At 42.0% G+C, this 17,765-nt stretch overlaps 1 protein-coding gene across 1 annotated transcript in view; it reads left to right on the forward strand.

Moving 5' to 3' along the window:
• The window catches only part of CELSR3 (cadherin EGF LAG seven-pass G-type receptor 3), a 105,137-nt gene extending 88,054 nt beyond the window's left edge, over window positions 1-17,083 (forward strand). Inside the window, exons 30-36 of the mRNA XM_088134239.1 lie at window positions 2,982-3,089; window positions 3,339-3,475; window positions 4,832-4,944; window positions 5,373-5,546; window positions 7,073-7,273; window positions 9,752-10,874; window positions 14,429-17,083. Of these exons, the coding sequence (XP_087990365.1) occupies window positions 2,982-3,089; window positions 3,339-3,475; window positions 4,832-4,944; window positions 5,373-5,546; window positions 7,073-7,273; window positions 9,752-10,874; window positions 14,429-14,456 (1,884 nt within the window). The 3' untranslated portion in view covers window positions 14,457-17,083. The remainder of the gene's footprint in view (window positions 1-2,981; window positions 3,090-3,338; window positions 3,476-4,831; window positions 4,945-5,372; window positions 5,547-7,072; window positions 7,274-9,751; window positions 10,875-14,428) is intronic.
• Window positions 17,084-17,765: the final 682 nt, after the last annotated feature.

The raw sequence follows: 17,765 nt of genomic DNA on the forward strand, positions 1-17,765 counted from the left end.
TTAAGGATCAAGTTAAGAGGAAGGAAAGGGAAGAATAAAATCTATGTATCTTTTAAAAACCCAGCAGACATAATGGAGGATCTCTACGAGATGAAATGGCAGAAGCCAGGGCGGGGGTGGGAGGCGGGGAATGAAAAGTGAATCTTACTGAACACAGGTATGAATTCATGTCTGAGCCTGCATTGTGGCAATAAGAAAGACAAAATGCAGACACTTCTCCATTCTTATTGCATCAGTGGGTTGCCATCCAGTGACCTTGTTTAAGGTTGCCCATTCCCTATTAGGGAAGGATGGGTGAAAAGAGCTGCAACCAGATCACTGTGATGTATGAGCACAATATTGGGTTGATCAAGTCGCTCACATTCACTGTTATATTGACTCTTCATTGGCAGAATCTGATGTGATGCCTGGAGCAATGTCTTTCAACATTATTTGCAACTCCCAATGTGGTCAACGTTCCTTTGATGGAAGGCGATTTGCCACTTTCCTTGAAGGAGTTGGTGGTACACTTACCCCTAGGATCCATCAATTTTGGCCAATTCTGGTCTGGTCTCCAACCTGCTCTTATTAGTGGGGAGCTGGCTATATAATGCCTTTGAAGAAGCAGATTATCTGGACTGGATCAGTCTGGACTCAGATTCAGGCATGGGATGAAAATGACATTAGTCGCTCTAGTTGATGATATTTGTTGAGTTCTGGATTGGGGGACTGCATCCTTTCCAATCCTTTTAGATTGCTCAGCAACATCTGATTCCGTCGACCATAGTATCCTGCTGGCTCACCTGTGAAACTTTGGAGTTGGGGGCGCTGTGCTTCAGTAGTTCCACATCTTCCTGAGAGGGCAGTTCCAGTTGGTAGCAAAGAAAGATCAGCCCAAGGGGTGCTCACATGTGGGTTCCCTCTTCTTTTCTCTACTGTTTAGCATCTACAAGAAACTGCTGGGAGAGAACATCCATTGATTTAGGGTGAAATATAATCAGCACACTGATGATTCACAGCCTTACATCTTCATCCCAGGCAGAGCTGAAGATGCTTTGGAAATCTTGACTTTATATCTGGATGCTGCTGAGGTCTGGATGGGATGAAGTTGAATCCTAGCAAGGCAGAGTTACTGGTTATGTAGAAGGATTCTCTGTCAGTTCCAGTTATAACTTCCAATTATGAAAAAGTGGGTCCATAACTTGGGATTCATCCTGGATTCACAGCTACTACTAAATAGGCAGATGGAGGCTGTGGTCAGGAGGACTTTTGCCCAACTTCAGTTGGTGCACCAGTTGTGGCCCTGCCTGGAGCAGAAAGCCCTGGCAACAGTGACTCATGCACTTATCTCCACTATCTGGATTACTGCACTACACTCTATATGGGGCTGCCTTCCAAGCTAACTCACAAACTCCAGTTGGCCCAAAATGCAGTGGCTTGTATGTTGGTAGATCAAAGTCACCATAATCATATAACACCTATACTGTACAGTTACCACATTGGTTGCCAATAGATTTCTGGATGTTACTCAAAGTACTGGGTTTAACCTATAAAGCCCTATATGGTTTGGCACCTGGCTGCTTGCAGGACCCCTTTCTCCCCGTAAAAGTGACTTCTACAACCCACCCATTACATGTACCCCAGCAAAATCTTTTGTTGTCCTCCAGTTTCGTGAGATAAAGGAGACAAGGTGCAGTCCCCCTACTCTGAAATATCCTTCCTCTTGAGGCTAGATTAGCACCCTCATTATTGACATTCCAGAAATCAGTCAAACCCAAAGTATTTCAGGGGACCTTTGGGGATCAAGGCATGTCACCATTTGCATTTATTTGTATTTTTATTGCACTTCGGTTATTTGTTGTATTTGTGTGATGGAATGGAATTATGAAGGCCAGGCTCAGAGAGATACAGTAAGCATGTTCTTAGTTCACAGCAGGAGCGTGGGAAGTTCACGGTGTGAACAAGTAGCTAGCTAGCTACAACCTCTAGACAGAATCTCCCCAGACTGAACCCTAGCTCCCAAGCCAGCCAGCCACAACACTGTGAATTCCTCAGGGAGGTGCCAGCCTCATCCTCTTGAACTTCCCACGCTCCTGCTGTGAACTAAGAACACGCTTATCTCCCTGAGCCTGGCCTTCATAATTCCATTCCATCACAATTTGTTATATATATTTATTTTACTGTTTTAGCATGCACTTTATGCTTTTATTGATGTAAACAGCTAGTTTACAATTACTTGATGGTAAGTGGCTGCCCATTTGTTTTGGTACTGCTCATTTGTAATTTACTAAGAGTTTCTTCAACCCTACAGAGTGCTACAGACACAGATTGGGATACTTCTGCTCTGAATTTTTCTGGTCTACTGTTCATAAATAAGCCAATTTCTCCCTCTAGTGGAAAATAAATCATTACATTTCTTTTGGCTAGATGGGAAGATGCCCTCTGGAGACTGGTTAATTACAAATTTCAGCATTTTTCACCATTGGCCATGCTCACCATTCGCTACTGAGCGTTGAGTTGAGCAACCCTTGGAAAGCCACAGTTTCCTTATTCCTGTATGTGTGTTACATAACAGGGAGGAAGCATCTTGACTGTCACACCCCATATGATAGGATGCTAGATGTTCAGTTCTGGCAGTCCACATCTGTATCTCATGAATGCATTTGACTGCTCAGATTTTAGGAAGGCTGAGCTAAGTTTTAGTCCTGGTCTGAGACTGGAGCGTGACTGCCATGAGTACACATGGCCCTGAGCCTGATGATACAAGCAATTTGACCTGGATGCTCTAAGTTGGTTGTTTGGGGTGATCCCTATTTTGTTTTCAAAAATGTACATGTCTTCTCCTCCCATGTATCTCCTGAATCTTTTCCTATCCGATGAAATCTATTAAGAGGTGGGGAGAGGCATGCTGCACAGGGTTTTTTGTTTACTAACCCCAAGGAGACTACTGTCTGGAAGTATCTCCCATGTTCCAGAGCTGTCTTCTCTCTTTTTCTCTGTAGGGTTTGGCAGTGCTGATTCTATTCTGTGCGCTGAACAAGGAGGTCCTGGAAGCCTGGAAACTGGCCTGCCTTGCCAAGAAAGGCGAGGAAGCCCCCAGAAGTGGTCAGGTATGGACTGGGTAGAGATAAAAGGAGGTTTATTTGCTCTAAGCAGTCGAGCAGACGTCCTCCCAAGAATCCTTAAGGATAGTAGTGCCTTCTATTTTGTCACTTGATCATGACAGCGCTTTGGTATTCTTGGGTGACTCAGGCCTTCTCCCTACTCTCAAGCTAGTTCTCAAGAGAGTTGTCCTCTTAATATACAGGCAGTCCAGGAGGTCCCTACTGTTGTTTTCCTTTGTTCTTCTTCCATGTTAGGGCCACAATGCCTACAACAACACAGCACTCTTTGAGGAGAGTGGGCTCATTCGTATCACCCTGGGAGCCTCCACTATCTCGTCCGTTAGCAGTGTCCGCTCAGCCCGTACTCATTCTAGCCAGCGGGGCTACCTCAGGTAGGAAGCTCCTCCATGGCATGTCTGAAGACATGGGGTAAGGTTTAATAAATAAATAAATAAAAATCCTAACTATGGAGAATTATGCGTGGGTTAGTAAGGGTACTCTTTCTTCTGGGGTCCACAGCAGACTCCTGGGCCTTAAATATGGTATTCTGCATTGAGCAGGAGTTTGAAAGCCACTTAAGTAACAGTGCAGCTATTTTCATCATTATCAGCTCCATTGTTTGTCCTTCCCTCCATTCCCCAATATATGCTCATCCCGAATTTCACTGAGGCCTAGTGGGTAGACAAAATGGATATTTAGAAAGGGAGATGAATTTTGCAGAGAACTAAACCTTGTGATTCTGACCCAATAGCTTTAAAAAAGTTCTTCACCCCCCGCTTCACATATATTTTCACTCTTTAAAATGTAGTAAATATGAGCTTATCCGGATCATCTCATTTCCCACACTAACCAGCCAGAAGGCTTTGGAAACTAACAATTAGAACAGGAGCATTTCCTTCATCAGTTCATACGAAGAGCCATGTGGCCTCTGAAGGTACATTGCCACCGTGCTCTTCTGTAACCATTGGTAGCTTTACGCTCCATGAATATGTCAAATCCCCTTTTAAACCAATCACCACATCTATAATCCATTTTTTCTACTGGGCCACATTTACAGATTTGATATTTACCTATGAATCCCTAAACAGTTTAGGATTTGAATATAGGAGAATGCCTTACCATCCATTGTATAGATCTCTCTAACTACTAATTTGGAGAATTTGGCCCTCCAAATTGTGTTGCATGCTCTGCATCCTTTGACTTGTACTTGGCATCAACCAGGAAAAGAGTCCTTTCTTTGAAATGCCTTCTGTCCGGAGAGAAAACACATGAGTATTCATTAAAATTGAACCATGTGCTGAAAATCTTTTTATTCCTGGTCATTTGAAAACTGATGAGGATACTATTGTTCTGCTAATGGGATTTGCATGTGTTGTATTATTACATGCCCTGTGTTTTTATAATGTAAACTGAAAGATACATACTTAAAAATATGGCTTATTTGTCTGGCTACTGCCACCCTCCCCAAGAGGGGCAGGATGAGAGTTCAGGAGGAGAAAGGGAGAAAGTCACTAACAGGTGATGCATTGCAATTCAAATCCATTGGTGCTGTGCTACATCTCAGCTTCCTTTGCTGTTATGCAGCAGATGTAAGATTACTGTTGCTTCCTCACACCAGCCTTCCCTGTTCTGATGGACTGATAGTCACTGGCTTGAATAGTATTTATCTAAAGTAGAGCAATTTTTCAGGGCTTAGAATAGATTCTGGCTCACCCCTCTGTGGATCTATGTATGTTCTGTGTTCTGAGTTTCAGAGAGAACATGATAGCACATCAAGGCTCGGCTCTGGATCATAACTTGCTCAATCATGCTGGCCCCACTGACCTTGACGTAGCCATGTTCCATCGTGATGCAGGTCCGGGTAAGGCTGGCTTCTAGTGGGTATAAAAGGGAGGGCTGTGCCCCTAGATCTAAAGCAGCAGCTCCCAACTTGACAAGAAATATTTCTGATGTTATTTGGTTATCTTCCTTTTACCAGTCCTGTTACTAGAGACTGTGAGTATCCTCAGATTTCCCTAGGGAAGGACTGGTACAAGTTTATGCCTAACCAAATCTTTCTTACTGAAACATCCTGCTGGCACATTGACTTGACTTGTCAGGAAATTGGCCATTGTGACTGACGACATGTTTTGTGATTTAAAGATTTTGAACATTGGTTATAATATACGTTACAGGATCAACCCACCATTTAGTTTTGCAAGCTATTTAACTTCTGGTTGATTCATATCCTGGGAAGCTATTCTCCCTTACTCTTCCTCTCCCTCTTCATATATTCCCTATCTTGTCCAGATCAAGACTCTGACTCAGACAGTGACCTCTCCCTTGATGAAGAACGCAGCCTCTCAATTCCCTCTTCGGAGAGTGAGGAGAACGTGCATCTCCGGGGCAGATTCCAGCGGCCATTCAAAAGGGCAGCCCACAGTGAGAGGCTCCTCACCGATCCTACCAACACTGCACCCAAAGGCAAGTCCCAGGACTCTGAGAACATGCTGGTCCTGGGGAATTGGGTGAGGGTGGGCAGGGGGCAGGACTCCGGATGGTCAGAGGCTGGGCTGACACAACATGCTAGCATAGGCTGAAGTGAGAGTGGGAAGGTTGAGTTTCAGTTAGTTGTGGGAACTCAGCTCTTGCCTTAGCATCTTGTGCCAATCAACCAGCCATATTAAGCCACAATGGGATCTAATGGTTCAGACACAGCATGCTATATGAACTCAAGAACTGTGTTTGGTCCATCTGGATTTTCACTTAATTATGTTGTACGAGCTGAACACAGGGTGGTGCAAGGCATTTACATTTTATTTATACTGTATTTATACCTACAAATATGTAAATGTGTATGTATATGTGTAAATATATGTTTATATATGTATGTGTGTGTGCTTTTTCATCTATAACAAAAGAAAAGGAAAGCAATAACACAGTATAATAATAAACAATAACATGACAAATCAGAAAACAAAAATGCAGAGAAAAAAAGCAAAGAAAGAAGCATAAAAAATAAAATAAAATAAATTATATATGTTAGAACTACTAAGTATACAGTGCAATGGCATCAAGTCTTAAACAGCCAACTAAATCTCAGCCACATGGAATCACATTGATCGCATTTCCCAAAGCATTGATAGAAAGTCAGCTCCTACAGTATATAGAAGATGTAAACAGGTCTTCCAACGGGGTATATTAAAGCCTTCCACTGGAAATAAACAACTTTCTTAGCTGCTGCTGCCCAAACATAATAAATGCAGAGTTCTTCATACTTTGATAGGTTCCAAAATTTTGGAATATAATTCAACATCATATTCACGTCTTTGCTTTTATTATTTTTCCAATCACTCTATTTGCAACTCTGTGAATATTTAACCACAACTATGTCAGCCTAGAGCAATCGGAGACCCTTCTGACATTTATGGTGACTTACTTTGGTGCTCTTTTTAGCATTGTGGGGCCATTTTGCAAAACATAAGATGAGAATCAGAAGGAATGATGGCTTTCACAACTGATTAGCTAAGAGTATATGCATTAAAATATATAATATGCACTGGAAATGAGTTAAAAATAAATACGTTTATTTTTCACGAGTGGACCCTTTTGAAATCAGGAAGACTCCATTTTATTGCAAAGTAAAATATAAGTGTGCATTCAAATAAACATGATTAATTTATGGCTACTTTGCCTATACAATATCTCTTCCGATTCATTAAAGTTGTATAGAAATCTGTGCAGATAAGATGGTGATCATCTCAAGGAGATGTCCAGTATATTATTTGTAGTATAGGTGCAGTCAGACTGTGTGAACTATACAGTTGAGCAATTAGTATTCTGATACTTAATATGCTAGTGTGCCACAGTGCTAGTAATTTTACTCCACCCATTGAAAACAACCTGATCAACTGGTTGTCAAGAATGAGAATATACTGTGGCAAAATATTGTGTTTACTTATGAGATGTCCTGTGCTTTCCCTCTGTACATCTACAATGTTCTTCCCTAGATGTTGATGGTAATGATCTGATGTCCTATTGGCCAGCACTGGGAGAATGTGAGGTACACCCCTGTTCTCTCCAGAAATGGGGTTCAGAGAGGAAGCTTGGATTTGATGTTAATAAGGATACAGCCAACAATAACCAGCCAGACTTGGCTTTAACCAGTGGGGACGAGAACTCTCTCACTCAGACTCAGCGGCAGAGAAAAGGTGAGATGACTTAAAGCACAGTCAGCCTACAATTAATTTAATTAATTAATTACAATTAATTAATTAATTAATTAACCCTAACCTACTTTGCATGGCTGTTCGCAGGATTATTTTGAGGTAGGGAAAAGCTTGGCTGCAAACAGGGGCACCTGCAGCAACAGTCACTTGTTTCAAAATGGCGGGTGCTCACAAGGAAAAAGGGTGGGCCTTCAGTCACCTGGTCATGCCTGTCGTTTTGAAGCCAGTGACCATCACTACAGGTGCGCTGCCTGCAAATGTGTGGATAAAGAACCTGTCCACACAACACACTCAGCCCAATCACAATTAACCAATCTTCTTACCAGTCGTTCATTAACAGAGTCACAAGTTACTATTCCTAGAATACAGAACCCCCACCCAATTTATCCAGACAATGCATGGTATCACATGAGCCCTTGGGCCAGGTAGACACTGGCAAGGTTTCATAACATCAGCAACCTTTTCCCCATTCATAAGGCAGGCAGCAATGAGGGCATAGAGAAGAAAGGGAGGAAATGATAAATGGCCAGTAATCCAAGTCATGACTCACATAAAAACTTACAAGCCTCTCTGTTGGGGTGCTTGTCCCTGATATTTTGATGATCCCTTCCAACAATTCTCCTTTTCCCACAAGTCCCATACCCATCTGCTTCACTGATGCCCACCCTAGCCCCATCATCTGCCTCAGCATGGTGATAGAGTAGAAAACAAATAGCCTCCTGCCAATCCCCCTGCCAAGCTGGTGCAGGAGAAGAAAGTCTCTTGCAAAACCAAAGGAAGAAAAGCAACAGCAAAGGAGACAAATGCCCCTGTCACAGCAAGCCCCTTAGGTGGCATATGGCAACTCAGGTGGGAGTTGAAAAGAACACAACTCAGGGCTGATCCCTGGCATCCAGGATACACAGTCAGGCTTGGGAAAACAGGACAGCAGACACAGGATCTCTCCCCCAGCATGGAAGAGGTGCTCCCAGAAGGAGTTGTTTGGAGCACCATTGTTTATTTACATTTGGTAGCATGTAGCAGTGTGCATGTAAATATGTTCAGAATTCAGGCATCAGAGGCGCCACAGAGTTTTGTTTTCTTTCTCCACATTTGGAGTCAATGCTCCAAGTGTGCAAGTGTGCAGAAGGAGTCTCTGAAAGCAGAATTCATACAACAGAGAGATTTCCATGTTACAGGTGGTGACCACAATTGGGACTGGCAACTAAGTCATTAGGCAAATAGTTGCTAAGTGAAACTGTGCTTACAATTTTACTTCAGTTTTTCTTTGCTTTAAAGACCTTTGAAGGTTGTAAATGCAAGGACTGGTTGCAAAGTTACTTTTTCATCACAGTTGTAACAGAATAAGGCAGTCACTAAATGAGGACTACCTGTAGTCACCTGGGGCCTTGCAGAATGCTCAGATGTCCCCTATCACTTGCAAGCCCATAGATACAGAACAGATGGTACATCATCAGTCCTTCAGGTCCACTGGCACATCAGTCTACATATGAAGAAGGGAAGGCACAGGCTGGTACCTCCTCAGAAAAGGATGGGGTCTCCAGTTGCTTTATGAGCCTTAATTCTGAACCGCATCATTGTGAAAACCACTGTGTCCTTATAGTTTTAAGCTCCAGGACATTTTCTCAGATGTGGAAATAGGCACCAAGATTTTTTCCCCTTGTCTTGCTTCTTAAAGTTCTTTATGCTAGAACTTGCTAGAATCTAGAATCTGAAACTTCATGCTACTGCTCGCTCCTTCCTTCCTTCCTTCCTTCCTTCCTTCCTTCCTTCCTTCCTTCCTTCCTTCCTTCCTTCCTTCCTTCCTTCCTTCCCTCCTTTTTTTCTCTAATAAATGTTTTGCTCTTGATTTAAAAAAAAAATGTTTCCTGCATATAAAGTGGCTGAATGAATGGTTTCATGCTTATTTAGATATTAAAGCAAAACAACAATAGTCGTTTATTGATGGGGTAATGGGAAGAAGTCTGTGTGGGTTTATCATTTTTCCCTTTTCACTCATCCTTCTTCTTAAGGATGAGAAGCAAGGGAATAGAGACTGGTTTGGGTTGTTTTGAAAGAATGCAATGCTGTTAAAGCAGTAGGTCTTGAAAAAGGCTTTGAATAGACAAGAGAGAAGCAGACTGGTGGGGAAAGGGCAACTGTTCCAAACAAGGACGAGCCTGATAGCAAGAGTCAGAAAAAGCGATTGGGACTGACAGTGGACAAGGACTGGGCAGGGCAGAGAGAGAGAGAGGAGGAAGAGGAAGAAGGAGAAGAAATATAAATGAGTGAAAAACATGCATGCATTTCATATTACAAGACTGAAGTTGATCCAGAATAAGGAGAAAAAGAGTGCGGTTACAGAAATGGGAGAGAAAGAATTCTTGCAGGGATGTGTATCACATTAATACAAAAAGCCTGGAAATAATTCCAAGAGGAGAGGGCCTTATACTTCTCACTTGCTTCTACTCTGTTATGTAGGCATCCTGAAGAATCGCCTCCAGTACCCTCCAGCTTTGCAAGGCCTGTCGTCCGTGGGCAGAATGACCAATGACCTTTCCTGGTACAAAACCTCCACCTTGGGTCACAGGGCTGTCCCAGCTGCTTCTTATGGCAGAATCTATTCAGGAACAGGCAGCCTCTCACAACCAGCAAGTCGTTATTCTTCCCGGGAACAGCTTGATCTGCTGATGAGAAGGCAGATGTCCAGAGATCAACTGAGCCGAAATAGCTCTGGAGAATGCCTAGAGAATATAGCAAGCAGGCACAGATCCCGGGAACAATTGGATGCCATTATGAACAGGCCTGGGTCAAGGGAGCACCTGGACATAATCCTCAGTCGACATGGGTCTAGAGAACACCTTGCAAGCATACCCAGCAGGCATGGGTCTAGAGAAAAAGTAGATGAAGTAGCTACTGGACGTGATCCAAGAGACCACAGGAACACTCTACCCAGAAGGCAGGCATCTAGAGACCATCTAGATACACTACTCTGTAGATTTGGGTCACGGGAACAGCTAGACTGTGGTGGGGCAGTGAGAGAGATCTCTAGAGAATGGCTTAACACAATGCCTCTTAGGCAGGCCTCTAGAGATCGAATGGACACTCTGCCAAGCCGAGACACTTCTCGAGAACAGCTGGATCTGCTTTTTAGAGGGCAACCTTCAAGGGACCAACTAGCATCAGCTAGACATACTTCAAGAGAACAGCTGGACTTCTCATCCAGAAAATCTAATTCCAGAGAGCATCTGGACATAGTGCCTGGCAGGCAGGCTCCTTGGGAAAATATCGAGCCGCTTTCTAGGCAGCAGCCATCTAGAGAAAATCTCGAACTTCTCTCCAGAAGACCATCTTCTAGAGAAAATCTAGAAGCAATCCCTAGCCGTCACCCTTCCACAGAGCAATTAGACATCCTTTCTTCTATCCTAGCCTCTTTTAACTCTTCTGCCTTGTCCTCAGTGCAGTCATCCAGTACTCCCTCAGGCCCACAGACCACCCCCACCCCTTCTGTGGCACAGGCATCTTCTACACCTTCCATGCCATGCCCTTCACCACCTCGCTCTGCAACATCCCACAGTATTTCCGAGCTGTCACCAGACTCTGAGTAAGTGTCTCCCCTCTACTGACAGAACATTTTCTCTTCTGGTCCTCCCAAGTAAAATGGGTGTGTTTAGAAATGTAAACCTTCCTATTGAAGAAAAACAAGCTGAACTAGAAGAAGCTTAATTTCAGGTTGAAGGGACTTCCAAAGGTAACTGCATTTCAAGAAGTCTGTGGTTTTATCATAGTTCTCACTTTGTCCTGTATTCAATATGCTGATCATGCTTGGGATTCACCATCATCTGATGTGGCCTGAGGCCTAACACATTCCAGGATTGACTGGAAGCTCTTTCTGGAGAGCTTTTAAGTCAAGACTGAAGATGTTGCTGCAAAATTATGCAAAGGAGCACATGGCAGCGCTGCTGTTTTCTCTTTTTTGCTGCCATTACTTCTTTAGTGTTAGGATTCCTTCTGATGGATGCAAATCTAATTACTTCCTCCAGAACATACTAGAATAATGTTACATCATCATAATGTAATGTCATTTAAAGATTATCTTGGGGACAGCATGGCACTGCCAAGTTTCCCTTTGAGGCCCCCTCAGAAAATGATATAATTTGGTGTCCAATGTCTATCAAAAGACATAAATAGAAGGGGAGAAAACAAAAAATGACTCATCTTTGCTGCTGATGGTAATTTTCAAAACGCATTCACTAGTAGCACTCAGCAAACTAATGTAAACATGAACTGCTTATATCTGTCATAAATTCTTCCAAAGAATGTTACAAATTATAACTAGTGAAATGCTAAACTCCAGTGCCCCTGACTACAATTCCTAGAGACCTCTTTGAGGAATGAATAATTGGAGCATTACCAGATGTTCCTTCAGCTCCATGTGGGATCTGAGTCCCAATCAGTCTACCTTGTTGCTGAGCAATTTCTATCATGCCAACTCCTGGTTTCTTCTTGCTTTGATTGCAAAGCTTTGTGGCTTGGCACAATGGAAGATGCCCAGTAATGCCACTGATTGATCAGCACAAACCTCAGTTCACTTCCTGTGTAGATCTGAAGCCACATTTTTAAATGTCCTGAGACTAGTGGAGCTGCAGTACAGTTATGCCAAAAGTAGTTGGCAACATACACTAGAAAGGAAATCATCCAACATGCTTGTCTTACACAATAATAGTAAAACTTACTGGTAAATTCAAATGGGTGATTCATCTTTATAATGTTAAAATACCCTGAGAGAATTCTCAGACCTACCTCTTTATGTTTATGGGATATAAATTGACTAAAAGCAGCTTGAGTGCTTGCTCCATTCATTCATTCATTCATTCATTCATTCATTCATTCATTCATTCATTCATTCATTCATTCATCCGATTTATATAGCTGCCTATCTCAAAAACAAGACTCTGGGTGGCTCAGAAACAATTAAAAAACAGTATAAAACACCAAAATAATATAAAAACAATAATTTAAGAACAATAAAAGCCATACAGCAAAATTCATAGCTGAGGTATTCTAACATCCATCAATAACAAACAATGCAGCCAGTGCACGGGCTCTCCCGCACTCCCAGGTCCCCATGCCTGGTGGCAAACCCACATTTTCAGAGCCTTATGGAAAGCTAGCAAGTCCAGGGCCAATCTGATGTCTGAAGGGAAAACAAAAAATGACTCATCTTTGCTGCTGATGGTAATTTTCAAAATGCCTTCACTAGTAACGCTCAGTTAGCAAACTTATGTAAACATGAACTGCTTATATCTGTAATAAATTCTTCCAAAGAATATTACTAATTATAATTAGTGAAATGTTCTAAGGGGCAGGTGCCACAGCAGAAAAGGCTTTCTTCCTGGACCCTGCTAGACAACATGCCCTGGCCGACGGGACCCGGAGCGTGCCTCTCCTGCCAGACCTGATGGAATGGATAGATGTGATTGGAAAGAGGCGGTCCCTCCATTTGACCATGAGATGAGCAAATCCCTGGGCCATCCTTGGGTGTGCAGATTATGTTCCGCACTGTATGAGACTTGTGCATTTCAGCTAATCAGACTGTATTCAAGTCACACTGGCATGCACAACATTGCTCTTCTGCCTTATTTTGAGATGTGGTTTGGAAAAGAATTAGTGGCATGGGTTGTGTTCACAGCATGCTTATCTAGTTCAGGTTAGGATGTTACAGATATATTCTCACAATATGAAAATAGGGTCATACTGTAGAGAGCCATGGAGATTATTTGGAAAAGCCATCAAAACAACAACAGGTACAGAAGCATGTGTTAAGCCCAGGGAGGTGGGAAAGTATTAAAAAGAGACTCAGGCAAGCTCCCCACTTATTCTCTGGGGTATAAGAGGAAGGGAAGAGAAAGCCCAGGGCTGACAGATATTAACCATGGTTAGAGGTTTGGTTCTGGCTTGGCTTGGGCCTTACTATGTTATCTAAAGTTATCCAAGGCACAAATTATTTTTAGATACCTTTTCAGTCACTATCATCAATCTCTTTACTAAAACGATTATGACTGGGTAGCACTATAATTGACTTGCATTTAAGTGGCATTTCAGGAGAAAGAAAGAGAGATTCAACTTCAGTCATTTTTTACATAAGTAAGTAAGAAAGTAAACAAGCGCTAAAATGAAAGATACCATTACAGTTAAGCTCAAGATGAGATCAGCTGTGACAGCTCCACTTGCACGATAAGGCCATGCCCATCAAAACTACTTGCCTTAAAAAAGAGAAGACAAGCATCTGCAGGAGATTTAAAAAGTCAAGATGGTGGCCATGACTATGTAACCAAAGCCCTGTCCCTTAGGTGTAATCACACAGTCACAGCTTCCACCTTGATTTTTTTGAACCCTTTCAGATACCAGTAGAAAAGGAGATTTTGCAGATACTTTATCAAATAAGAAAAAAGATGAGTGTGGTGTTTTTGTGTTTTTCTAGATGACTAGAAAAACACAAAAGGGTTATAAATGGATAATCATGTCATTCCTACAAGTGAAGCCCCATCTGGAAGCAGACAAAGTGAGCTGAGGACTGAAAGCTTTGTATTGGTCATTATTTTGTCTAATTATGGCACTTATTTGTGATGCCCTGGATTCTGTGGGCTCAGAATGTTGAAAATTCTTGAAAATACTCAAGAAATCCACAGTTATGGGTGTTCTACAGAAGAAGCCACCATTTTGGCCCTTCTACCCTGAACAGAGGTGTGCAACATTCTGTGTATCGGATGTTTATTGTACAGAAATTGACATCCTGACAATCTCATTTTCATTTAAAAAATCATCATCATCATCATGGTTACACTGGATATGTGGGGGGAAAAAAGGATTAGCCATACTAAAATTTAGGGTTCTCTGCCTTTGTCATGACTCCTAATCACTGTATCCATAAACTGTTTTCTCCAGTTCAAATTCCTTATTTCAGTTTAGTTCCGTTTAGTTCTGTTTATTATCTTCCCACCATGTTTGTCACCATATTGGGTATGTGAGAGTGGAGCAGTATTTCTGCATCCTGGCTAATCAGTACAGCTGATTCTGAATGCAGCGCTGATTATTTTTTTACTTCCTCAAGAGAAGTGGCTGTCTCAATTATGCCTTTTGTTTTTCCCCGAGAAGAGTAACAAGAAGTGAAGGTCATTCCTGAGGGGCCCAGCTGCTGTGAGAAGAACCAAGAGGCACTGCAGGGCCAGGCACTTCCAGCAGAGGACCAGCATCTCTCAGAGGGCCTACAAGAAAGAAAGAAGGGAGGCTGTGTGGAAGCCCAAACCAACTATGCTCTCCTCCAGCATTCAGTGGTGGAGAACTTGGTGGGATGAGAATCAGCACGATGCACTCACCTGACTGTGGAAGAAAGGTGTCTGGGTGCCACATGACCCCTCTCCCTGTTCAAAGGGACACCCCAAATGGGAAGGAGGGCAGCTACCACACCATGGGCAAAACTCTCCATTAATTGCATCTCCAAACTGGACAAACTGAAATCTTCCTTTCCGAAACCATTTCTGTACTCTGTGCAAACATGAAAGGGTGGGGTGGCTGCAGGATGTGGGTGTGGGAAGGGTTTTATACATTTTTGTATCTTTGTAATCAGAGAGAAGAGAAATTTCTATGGTTATTTTTACGGTTCTTCTGTTCCCATTGCTGTGACGCTGATCTTGTTTTCTAGCTGTTCATGATGCGTCTGGACAGTGGTGTGCGGCAATGCTATGCAGCCTTTCCCCAATAAGGCTCGAGGCAGAAAAATGGAGCGACCTTTTCTTGCAGACTTTTTCCAGGTTGTGTGTTAGGTTGGTCTTGTTGAATGTCTGTATCTTATCTCCTCATGAGCCAGCAGTAAGTGGCAAGTATTGTGCTGGGACAAGGGTATACCTACTACTAAATTAAGTCAATGCATTTGTAATTGGGCTCTAGGATCTCATTTGCTTTGTCATATATCCCCAGTCTAACAAGCCTGGGACCCTGAAACAGCTTTGTATACTTTCTCATGCTAGAACGATTACTCATTTTGGGAGCCTTGTGTATTTATATATTCTAACAGACTTGTATCGATACTCTTCTTGGAGTGTCCATTGTATTAGCAGGGTGGAACCTGACATATTTCTGAACTTGGCCTTACCTGAGATCTGTTTTGGCACTGGATGCTGCCTGTGAAACACACATGAAACTAGGTTTTTGTTCCAGTTTTTTGAGACCATTTCCTTCCTTCCTGACTAGCAAACTCTCATTTTTTCCCCAAAGCAAATTCCTGCATCTGGTGACCATATGAGAGTATGAGCGTGTGTAGAATCATCTTTGAAGCTACAGTCATCTGATTTTTTTCCCCTTGTGTGTTAACATTTAAGCACTACATAATCAGCAAGAAGCTGCATGATTGGGATTTTACTCTCAATTTATGAGCAAAATGACCTCCTTTAGTTTACTGCTTTGAATGGGGATCCTCCTGAAGTATTAGTCAAGGTGTCAAAAGAAACTCCATACAAAGTACCTCAGTTCATCTGACTCTTCCTGGATCCTTGCATGCCCCTTCTCACTAATAAAGAAAGAAGAAATCAGTCCTAGGAGTTTCCAAACCTCCTTTTTAAGGGAGTCCTTAAACGATGTCCCCTTCCTCCTAGGGCAAGGTTCTTGACATGTTGCTGTGGTGTATATTGCTGATATAATCCACATCTATTGAGATTCTTCACTATTCAGGAAATGGCAATGCTTGTCCCTGGTACAACTGTGCTGCGTATGGATGTACAGCACCTGAGAATATGTTCAACTGGTTATAAACCAATCAAAGAAGTTGTAGCACAGGGATAGAGAACAGAGAATTCTCCATCTCCCTGCCTCCCCCATTAATCAGTTGTGACATGGTACATGCCTAAACCACAGAACACAAGATACTGTCTACGTGCAATGTGGTAGAGAATAACAACATATAATGAAAAAGCTGCAATACGTACATATTTACTAAGAAGTAAGCCCCCATCGATGACAATGTATCTACTTCTACGCAATCATATACTTGCTTACATGGAAGTAACTACATAGTCATCAATGGGGCTTACTCCTTAGTAAATATGTATATTGCAGCTTTCTCACTACAATCACTTTTACATAAACATGTAAAATAGGATCATTAGCCTATTTACTTCAAAAGATGCCCTGAGGACAAACTTGTCTTTCCTTTTTCACAATTTACTTTTGTTGATTCCCTGGACTGAAAGAATTTCTCTCCTATCTGAAACAAACTAAATATTTAGATCACTATATCCATGTGCTCACAAAAAGATAAATACATCCAGCTCTAAACCAAATGCATTTCCGGGTGCTTTAGCAAATTATATTTCTCTCAAGAGCCTGTTTTGATTTGGCTTTAGAGTTAGAAAAAGAAAAAAAAAACCAAGGAGAAAATATGATTTGTAGCCAAAGTCAACATTATTTGATAGTTATCTCCTTGTGTAATGTAACAGAAGAAATTGTTGTTGCCACTGCACTCCTGGCATATTAAAGCTAAACTCAAAATTAAAGAGGTGCAAGAAAGAAAGAAAAGGAATTGAAGCTGGCATTCTGCATTTAATTTCTCACCATGGCTATTCTAGATGACCATCAATTTGTTTCTTTTTCATCAAGAGCATACTACAGTCTTAACCACCTCTGAATGGGCCAAGCTAATAAAGTTTACTCAGTGTTGGGAGTGTGAACACATCCAAGTCACAAAGCCGAATACAGTAATGAGAGTTACTGTGGAGTGTGAAAGAGCATACTTGTGTTGTGGAGAATGAAGGTGTTACACTATAGGCAATAAAAGCTTAATGCTATGTACCCATTCAGATACTCCTGAATTATTATCTTCTTCAGCTCTGACTCTTATATTGGAGAATGGCCAGAACCACAGATGCAGATTATCATGACAACATGCCACTGAGGTAAATTTATCACATCCACTCGAAATTAGTTCATCTGATTTCTACTCTGGACACATAAGCATGATCAGGAAGTCAAAAATACATTTGTTCTTTTCCATTACACAAATTATATAATATGGAGTATGCGACCATTGCTTGAGAAGAATCACTGTTTGCTTCTGAAATGGCTTCCTGTTTCCCTCTTTCACATCAGACAGTAGATTCCAGTACTCATACAAATATGGTCCTCTCATGGCCATATATAACCCTGAAATAACCAGTAAGAAATGTCTGACTGAAAGTTTTTTGTTGTTGGTTTTGGTGAGAGAGGCAGCCTTCTCCCTAATGCAGTGTTTCTTAACCTTAGCAACTTTAAGATGTGTGGACTTCATCTACCAGAATTCCCTAGCCAGCATGCTGGCTGGAGAATTCTGGGAGTTGAAGTCCACACATCTTAAAACTGCCAAGATTGAGAAACATTGCCCTAAAGTATTATTTTTCCAAATACTCCACAAGAGTATATTAGCTGCTTTCAGTTTAGCCTTCTGAGGTAGTCCAGGCCTGCA

This window comes from Python bivittatus, unplaced genomic scaffold (assembly GCF_059951505.1).
Source record: "Python bivittatus isolate LINGU-HERP-01145 unplaced genomic scaffold, Pbiv_v1 ctg000080_np1212, whole genome shotgun sequence".
Taxonomy (NCBI): Eukaryota; Metazoa; Chordata; class Lepidosauria; order Squamata; family Pythonidae; genus Python; species Python bivittatus.